Source organism: Micropterus dolomieu, linkage group LG15 (assembly GCF_021292245.1).
Source record: "Micropterus dolomieu isolate WLL.071019.BEF.003 ecotype Adirondacks linkage group LG15, ASM2129224v1, whole genome shotgun sequence".
NCBI classification, from domain to species: domain Eukaryota; kingdom Metazoa; phylum Chordata; class Actinopteri; order Centrarchiformes; family Centrarchidae; genus Micropterus; species Micropterus dolomieu.
In genome coordinates, this window is record NC_060164.1 from 20,393,047 (window position 1) to 20,402,648 (window position 9,602).

At 39.1% G+C, this 9,602-nt stretch overlaps 1 protein-coding gene across 2 annotated transcripts in view; it reads right to left on the reverse strand.

Moving 5' to 3' along the window:
- Positions 1-7,955, reverse strand: part of sdccag8 (SHH signaling and ciliogenesis regulator sdccag8) — a 48,661-nt gene extending 40,706 nt beyond the window's left edge. Inside the window, exons 1-13 of one of the 2 annotated variants that reach the window (XM_046070829.1) lie at positions 7,711-7,955; positions 5,017-5,178; positions 4,778-4,863; positions 4,554-4,658; positions 4,345-4,470; positions 4,060-4,155; positions 3,574-3,638; positions 3,219-3,419; positions 2,779-2,917; positions 2,458-2,610; positions 2,126-2,260; positions 709-825; positions 40-182 (exon numbers count right to left, since the gene is read on the reverse strand). In XM_046070829.1, coding sequence (XP_045926785.1) covers positions 40-182; positions 709-825; positions 2,126-2,260; positions 2,458-2,610; positions 2,779-2,917; positions 3,219-3,419; positions 3,574-3,638; positions 4,060-4,155; positions 4,345-4,470; positions 4,554-4,658; positions 4,778-4,863; positions 5,017-5,178; positions 7,711-7,777 — 1,595 coding nt within the window. In that variant the 5' untranslated portion in view covers positions 7,778-7,955. Of the gene's footprint in view, positions 1-39; positions 183-708; positions 826-2,125; positions 2,261-2,457; positions 2,611-2,778; positions 2,918-3,218; positions 3,420-3,573; positions 3,639-4,059; positions 4,156-4,344; positions 4,471-4,553; positions 4,668-4,777; positions 4,864-5,016; positions 5,179-7,710 lie in introns of both variants that reach the window. The other variant, XM_046070828.1, reaches the window with a different exon arrangement.
- Between the last annotated feature and the right edge of the window lie 1,647 nt (positions 7,956-9,602).

Genomic DNA, 9,602 nt, shown 5'->3' on the forward strand with positions numbered 1-9,602 from the left:
TGTGAGTGTGGTGGCATGTATAATAGGATTAGGTACTACCTGGTGAGGTGCAGTTGGCGCTGGGCATTTGCCAGCTGTTCTGCTAGGCTCAGGGCTTCGGCCTGCCATTGGCTCCCATCCTTTTGGACCGCCTCCAGGTGCTGCCGACAGCCAACCAGCTCTGAGCTCAGCCTTTCCACTTCCTGTCCCGCAGAGATGGAAGGAGAGAGGGAAGAGGAGGTGAGGAAATCTTTCACAACAACCCACCTTATGCCTTCAGAGAAACAAAACGTTAAAGTCTGATTACAACCTCATGTAAAGTTTGAGTGTAACAAGGACATTATTTGATCATCTAGAATTCAAAATAGTTTGATTTCAAACAGTAAAATAGTATTTTGAAATATCTGGGCAATTCATATTATCAATGAGGTATTCTATTTAACAAGCCGACCGCCATTAAAAGTGTAACCAGGTCTCTCTATTAGCACATTTATTTCTACTAGGCAGTCTCATCCTTCTTCAGAACTGAAGAAGCCTCTTGGAAATAAATATTTCAGGGATTTTGCTTCTAAAACCTCAAAAGAAATTGTTGAGCTTCCTCAAAATATAATGACTACTGACTAAATTATCAGTAAAACTAACTGAACATTGGCTGACTTAAACGCTACTGAACACATCTAATTACACTAATACATTCAAACTACTCAATGGGTTGGTATGCAGACATACCTGTGCAGCCTTTTCCATCTGTCTGCTGGTTTTGGTGCCGAGCTCTCGGAGCTCTCTCTCTGCCTCCTCTTTCTTCAGTTGGGCCTGCCTGAGCTGATATCGCAGATCCACACACACCTTGAGGTGATGAGGACGGATTAAAAGCAGCCAGTCCTTTGATGAACAAATATTACTTCCAGATTTATCTTGGAAGGCCCTTCATTTGAATCATCACACCCTGTCATGTAATGAGATTTTCTTTTTCAAGGCTAAAGCTAACTGATCTAAATACAAAATGTTACAATACTGATCCATTTGAGTTGCACTTACTTCTTTCTTTGAAGCATGCATTAAGTGAATAAAGCCATATTCTACACATCACGTCATTCTTTATGTTTAAAATTACTACACTATGTGCTACTATGACTTTTATCATAATAATGTATCACTAATAATATATATTTATATTAGCAATCAAAAACACTTCATGATGACTTTATGATGTAAAAATGTGACACTAAATAAATGTCTCAATTGCCCTCACCAAGCACATTCAGAGCTCAGGATCAACAGAAACTAGTTTATGTAGGGATTCAGTGTCTTCAAGAGCAGAGTGAATATTTGCTGACACCAAGCGGGAAGCTTCCGGTCTACAATATGAAGCCGATGCGGAAGTCATTCTGCATTCTATTGAAAATCCAGCAGGGGGCGACTCTTCTGGTTGCAAAAAGAAGTCCGGCTCCATTAGAAATAATGGGAAAATGACCCTACTTCTCACCTGAATTATTACCTCAGTAAACACTTTCCTGATGAGTTTAAAATAGACCACAAAGCAGAGTATGTTTCAGGGCGGGATTATCTATGATTGACAAGTCGTTACCATGGCGACCTGTCAATCAGGCTAGAGTGACTCGTACCCACGGCACTGTGTAAATTTAACCAGCACCACTGAAAAAGCTTATTAGGAGTTGGCTGTTCACTTTCCGTGGTGAGTACATTTAGTTGTAAGACTGTTGTTCGCTAGATACAGATAGATACAGTCTATGGCTGACACGCAGTGCTTGAACCCAAGTACACACACACACGTCAATGCTTTGCTACAAATTGCATGTATATATACACCCATAGTTTTACAATACAAAAAAATTTAAACCTGAAGCTAGCATCTTCAAATAAAGGATTTAGCTTACCTTAAACTTATTTATGCAATCATGTTCAATTTGCCCTTCCAACAGCTGAAAATAAATACTTAAATACATAAACCTTTGCTGCCATCCAGTGGATTTACAAAAGCATTACAAGTGGAGAGCAGTTTTCCTGAATCATGTTAATTCAAACTGCTCAGCACAAACCATGAGCAACATATGCATGCACCAGTGTTTAGTAACAATGCATATTTGTTGATTTAATATCTCTATGGACAATGCACACAGTGTACCTTGGTATTGTCTTGCTCCTGATTGGTAAGTTTGCAAAGACCATCTTCCAGCTGATTGATCAGTGAGCTCTTGTCCCTGTGAGCTCTTTCTAGCTGCCCTTCCAACTCAGCAACATGCTGGGACAGGCTGGACACCTGACACACACACACACACACACACACTTTCCATGGGCATTTCATTGATAAAAAGATTGTCAGTGTTCAGTCTTTACAGGAATTTTAAGCACTTAAATAAGAGCTGCCATTATACATTTTTGTTATTTGCTCTATGAAATCAAATAGCTGCTTGTTCAACACCATATAAATAGGACATTATAATAAGTGAGATTTACTGTATGTGCCAGTTCCTCTTTCTGTTTACGGGCCTCAGCTCGGCACTCCTCTCTGGCCTCAGCCAGTCTCTCCTGCTGGGCGTGCGCTTCTCGTTCTAGCTGTTCCCTCTGTCGAGCCAGCTCCCGGGACAACTGCTCACACTGCACTTCCACCTACGCATACATACAGATACAAATTTCTGCCAGAGGTAACCAGCCACAGTACGATGAGGAAACACAGTTTTATAGCACAACTTAGGAGTCATCTTTGAGCTGAGTGAAAGAGCTTTACAAATCAAAAAGGCTGTTTGAGCCAAAGTTGTGTGTGTATGTTTCTCTGACCCTAGCTTTGTACAGATTTGCTTCTTCTGCCATCTCCACAGCCTGTTTGACCTGGAGACAGGCTGACCACTCCCTCTGCTGCGCCTCCTGCTGACTAGCCCGCACAGCACGCAGAGCCGCTAGTAACTCATCTCGCTCCCTAAAAGACCAGCGTAAAAAAAAAAAAAAAAATGGGGGAAATTATTTTTGTATCTCTATTTGTATACGTTGTTTTACTTCTTGCTAGGTAACTGCAATGATTAATAACACTGGTTATAAAACATGAGCAATCTCTTACAGACACATAATTAAGACATCAGCAAAAAAACGGCCAGGCAAAATAAAGTATTTCAATGCACAATCATAAACTTAAACGTTAATCTAGAGACTATGAAGAGCTGATAGACCGTGGCTAACTTGTGACTGATAAGAATGTTTTGTGTATGTGTGTTACCACTGACTTTGTGAGCCTGTCAATAGCCTGGACATGCAGATTTATGTGAGTCCCAGCCAATACAGCTTCATGCTGCGCACACTTAAGACACAATCCAGCCACAGGGGGAGCTCCATGAGACCTCAGCACATCTGCAGCCTGCTTCTCCCTGTGTCTCAGACGAACCTTCACCTCCTCACACTCCTTCTGACTGACAGACAGATCCTTCCTAAAGAGAGAATCAAAATTTGAGAAATGTAGAAACAAAGAGAGAAAAGGGGCAAGAAAGGAGAGGTGTCTTGCTCTTTGAAATTCTGACGCAACAAAAAAAAGGCATAGTCATTGCAGACCACACTGGCTTCAGATCTCACGTGTATACTGACCTGAGGGAGATGACCTGAGCCTCCAAGCTTTCAATCTGGGCCTGGTAGATCCCTTTCAATTGTTCCTGATGAACACAAACATTTTCAGAACAGACTATGTATGCACAATTGAAACACAACAAATCATTGGATGGAACTGGAAAAAAGATTTTGCCACAATTTTCCATAAAAACTGTATGTTTGAGCACTAGAAATATATATATATTCCTTTTGGATTTGATGGTTGTTTTTCATCTTAAAAATTTTTTTTAAAAAGACTGCAAATTGCAAATCAATGCAGAAAACAAAGTTGGAAATACAATTTTCAGTCACATATATTCTTTTAAAATTACACAATTGTAAAGAATTTTATATTTGCAGGTGTCCCCAGAGATTAAGTCCAAGTTTTCAATGATTTGGAAGAAATTTCATGCCTGCTGCGAACCATGTGGGTTAGAGATGGAGAAGGAAAACTGAACAGCAACCGAACAGATCCATCATCCCTACCAGTTCATTTTTCCATGTGGTGTGTTCTGCTTTCTGCAGCATACTGTGGTCTGTATTGGAGGCTATGTGGCTATTGGCTGACACGCTCTCATTCACCTGAAGAACACATAAGGACAGATGATGAGCCACATTAATTTGTGCAAAGTAACGTAAAGGACAGAGGCAAAGTGTTTTAAAAAAGAATCACAATTATTTAATTCTTTGTTTGACATTTTATGCCTTCATATCTATGGTAAAAATGTAGATACACTTTTTTTTTACACAGGATTTTCACACACAGATTACCATGGAGTTTCGGATCGTGTAGTCTTTCAGAGACTCATCCACAGCTTTGGATTTGAGGTCTGACTGCAATTTCTCATTCTCCACCACCACCACTCTGATCCGCTGTTTCATCCCCTGCAGCTCCTCCTGATGTCATGCAGACAGACAAATGAATCAAAAGGTATCCAAATCAGCACAACCGTATAAAGGATTATATTACACGCACAAACCTTGCAGAACTTGACCTCAGCTTCCAGGTGTTGGATGTACTCTGACTGGTTGTCAATCATTGGGACCAAATCTTGAAAAGCAGGCAAACTGGACCTTCCCTCCTTCTGTACTCTCTCAGAGGAAAGAGAAGTGACACTCAAAAATGAGGCAAACCACAGCAGAATGGCAAGCAATATAGTTTTATGCATTTGAATGTTTAGCCCCGCAAAGCTGCACACTCTACCTTGGATGGAGACTCTTTCTTTGCAGGAGAGAGAGGAGAGGGAATTTCTCTGCACTGCTTCAGTAGAAGACTCTTCAGCTGATTAACTATGATGCCAAAAGACACCGACACCAACAAACACACACACGAGAAGCATTTTATTTTAACTTTGTGTCAACACAATTATGAGCAGGGAAATCTCCAGGTGGTGTACTATAATGTCTTTGTCACAGTTGTCCCACAACTAATCACTGCGTCACCTGCTTCGCTCTGTGTCTTTTGACTCCATGCAGCCTTGTCCTCTTTGGCCACGGCGGTAAAGGGGCTGCCATCGCTGCCTCTGCGCTCCTCCACCTCTTCTCCATCAGGGCTCAGCTGCTCCAGAGTGCTGCTTAGCTGCTGTATGCTCTGGTTGGCCCGCTCTGAAACCAATATCCACACACAGACACCAGTCTCATACAGTATATTATTTACGTGCACCCATGACAGTTTAGTTGGTGTCTCTGAATTTGCAGACCTCCTTTTTAAACTTATGAATTAAAAGAGACGACCACAAGTAGTACAGGAGCAAATATTTGCCCACCACCAAAACAAGAGAAAGAACAATTTGTAAAGTCACTGGGATGTACGATAAGAGACTTTTTTATACACAATTAACCGAACATCAGTGGTGAAAAAAACACAAGTACATGTACTTATGTACTGCAAAGATTCTTCAAAAATATCATTTTATCTTGTGTCTCTGTGGAGAGGCAGGACCACTAGAATAACTAAACAAAGTAGTATACAAAGTAGTTAAAACTTGTTCCACCTCAAACAGCTACAACAGTAAAATGCTGCTTATGCATTACTGCATCTGTATTAATTTTTTATTTTAGTATGTAGCTAAATTTCTCTGATTATGATGATGTGTAAATGCTTTGAGTGGTCGAAAAGACTAGAAAGGCGCTATACAAGTACGGAGCATTTACATATTACATTGATTATACTTCTCATCTGTACTTTTACTTAAGTAGGATTTTCGAAGCTTGTAATAGATTATTTTTACATTGGACTATTGGTACTTTTTACTTAAGTAAAGAGTACTTCTTCCATCACTACTGAATACATTTCAACATTTCACATTTAAATTACTCTTATAGTTCATTCTAGTATTGCTGAATGAATCAAAATCTAAACATCTTTGTGTATGAACTCTCAAAACCAGCACAGGTAAACACATTTTTACAAACTGCTGTGCTCTTACGCTGATGTCTTTTTGTGTGTCATCTTATCTGTGTCTGATTAGTGTTTATGTGATACATGCTATGTTTTATCTATGCTCCTGTGTTCTCTGTGTTTATGTGCCTAACTATGTTTTAATGTTTTCTGTATGCCATGTTTTAATTTTTTTGTTCTGCCATCAACCTGCCAGCAACTGCAGATGAAAATGAGCCTGTATGGCTAAATCTGGCTCATTTACACAAATGGACTTAGTCATTATGTTGATTAATGTGCACTGTCCCCTTTATTTTAGTTTTAGTTTTTATTATACCTTTATTTTACCAGGCAAGTTAATTAAGAACAGTTTCTTATTTACAATAACAGCCTAGCAGGGGAAAAGACCTCCTGTTGGAAAGCTTGCTGGGATTAAATAAAATAACATAAACAATAGACAAGAGGACGCAGGACAACAACATAGTCCCAACAACAAACCTTAAAACCAGGCACAAAGACAGAAAGAGACCAGATGAGAAAATATAACATCACATAAAGCAATTACAGTTTTCTGTAAACAAATTGCCTTTAAAGGTGGCAGTGGTGACTAGAGTGGAAAGTTTTATTGCTTTTTGTTGTTGGTTCCAATTGTTGGGTGCAGCGAACTGAAAGGCGGTGCAACCTAATGATGTGTTAGCTAAAGGGATTTGTAGCCAGATGTGACTAGAAGAGCGGGTGCTGTAGGTGACGGAAGAAGGATGAACTACACATCCCAAATACAGAGGGGTTAGGCCTAAGAGAGTGTTGTAAATAAGGATAAACCAGTGGATCTTACGTCGAGTATGAAATGATGTCCAGTTTATGGAGGTGTGTCCTGTAAAGAGCATTGGTGGCCAATCTAATAGCTTAGTGATAAACAACATCTACCCTCTCGAGATGCCCCTTACCTGCAGACATGTAAATTATATCACCAAAGTCTAGCATGGGTAATATAGTCATCTGAATCAGCGCGAGTTTAGCAGATTGGGTGAATGATGACCGATTAAGGTAGAGAAACCCCAATCTGGCCCTGACCTTGGCCTGTAGCTTGGTAATGTGATGAGAGTAAGATAGTGCGCTATCTAGCCAAACTCCCAAGTATTTCTATGTATTACTTGCTCTAATTCCTCACACCCAACTGTGGTAATTATACCAGGGTGGGAGAGATTGTTTTTCATACCAAACCACATTAACTTTGTGGTTTAAACAAACAAACAAACAAACAACCATTTACTCATTTTCTTTCTAGAGCGCAGTCCCAGTGACAACACTTTATTTTATTTTTTACAGCAGATAGTTTGCCACGTCAGGTGTAATTGTCACTTTCATAGCTTATACACTTAGAACATAGTCACATTTAATGTTTTAGTAACACATGTCCTACTGAAAAGTCTCTGAAAAAAAGTCTATTCTGTGTCAGTTCTCCAGTTTGGGCTAAATATAATTTAAAGTAAAGGAAAAGCATTCAGCTTTACTATAAGTTCACACCTTGGTATCCTGGCAGTTGTTTTGTAAATCTGTCATTCACTTGAAAGCAATATGACACATTAATGTTTCTATCGGGATGCTTGTTTGGCTGCAGTAGGACGCAAAGAGCAACAGGTGGCAGTGGTACCGTAGTAGCTGTAAAAACAGTTACTGTAACGTTACATTAACTAAATGTTCACATTTTAAAGCCTCTGTGTTAGCAAATGTAGCACGGCCAAACGTTAACTTACGTCTCAGCTCCTTGTGATAAGCACCCAGATGCTCTGCTTCCTCGTCGTCTGAGTTTAACGGCTTCATTGATGTATAACCGAATTTATTTCACGATATGTTACTAACTAAACATGCTAGGCTGTGCACAACAACTACAACCACAATGAACATCGCGCACCTCGTAACTGTCACCGCTCCCCAACTGTGTTGCGTTTGTTTTACTACACCAGCGTTCCCCGAGGTCGGTGTTCTCGTTTCTCACAGTGTAATCTATGTGACCGCCCGTCGCAGAATTCAGTCGGTGTGTACCGTACACACGATAACGAGGCAACCATCTGCTAACGGCTTTCCACTTCCGTAAACTCAGCCAGATGCTGGGAGTTGTAGTTAATGTTTGTAGGCACAATTAGTACTTTCAGCCTGCGACCTTGTGGTGAAAATGAAGTATTGCAACGTAGTACATAAACTGACTATGACAAGAGGTGTTGAAGATTTATCCTTAAAATGAAACGCATACTATGCTCAGTGGTGAAAAGTGTATTCATGTACTTAAGTACAAATTCGAGGGATTTGTACTTTACTTGAGTATTTCTATTTTATGCAACTTTATATGTCTATTTCACTACATCTCAGAGGCAAAAATTTTACTTTTTACGCCACTACATTTATTTGATACCTTTAGTTACTTTGCGGAATGAAATTATAAGGTAGATTACAAGGTAGTTTATTTATCATTATAGAACACAAGGTTATATCATGAAGAGAAGGTTTGTAGTCCCTTTATGCTACACACACAGAGAACTTAAAAGATAATTAATTTCAATTGTATTAAAATATTGTAACATATAAAATAAAAAAAAACAATACATACAGTTGTACTTATAAACATATATACATACTTGTATACACCTAGAACTTTCTGCAGGGCATTTTTTGAATTTGTGTCTGTGGAGAGTATAAACAGCAGCAACAAGAAGATAAAATGGTTTCATCTTCACATTAAAAAGTCTGACATTTGGGTCCATCTTGACTGTGTTAGTGTGATCGATGGAAACACAGTCTGCCTCCTCTCATCTTGCCGGAGTCTTGCACCGACAGCTCGTACAGGCCCGCCCGCCGAGTGCCTGATGTGGCAGGTCTCTGATTTCCATTGCTTGGCCAACATAAATCCCATTTTGTCTAGACAGGACCTTTACTAGCAGCCTTGAGTCTAAGCTGGGCCAACAAGGCTCCTATCCCAGCTCTCTTTCCTCTCCTCTGATTGATTGAGATGTATTGATCCCTGACAGCTTTAGTTACTTTTCAGAATACAAATTTTCATACAGTTCCTGACCAGTGAAAACCATGTATTTCCAAATTTAGTGATATTAATTTTAGTGATTATATGTTTCTGATAAACTGAATGATTAAGTGTTCCTTTATGGGTTGAGAAAATTCTTCTATTCCTTAAGATAAATAAACAATTTAAACTCCCTTGAATTAATTGTAAAACGAATTGTTGAAGCTGAAAACAGCACTGTTTTTCTGAGCTCAGATACATTATTCTCACAGGACAACGACGCAAACATATGATAATCTAGAATATGATACTTTGCTGTAGATTAAACTACCCAACAGTATATAAAGTAGTTAAAATAATAAATATATTGGCGCAACTTTAAACAGCTACAGTAGTAAAATGCAACATACACAGTATATTAATCCAAAAACATCACGTTTAATAGTACAACACTGACTGGGACATTTTTAGTGTACTATGAGTACTTTTACTTTTTAAATGTAGATATTTTTGGTTTGTGCCTTATTTATCATCATTACAATCAAATGTAATACTACACGAGCACAAGAAGCAAAACATAACGGCTTTGTTATTGAAAGACAAACAAAAAATTAAAATTTTTAAACTTTAAGC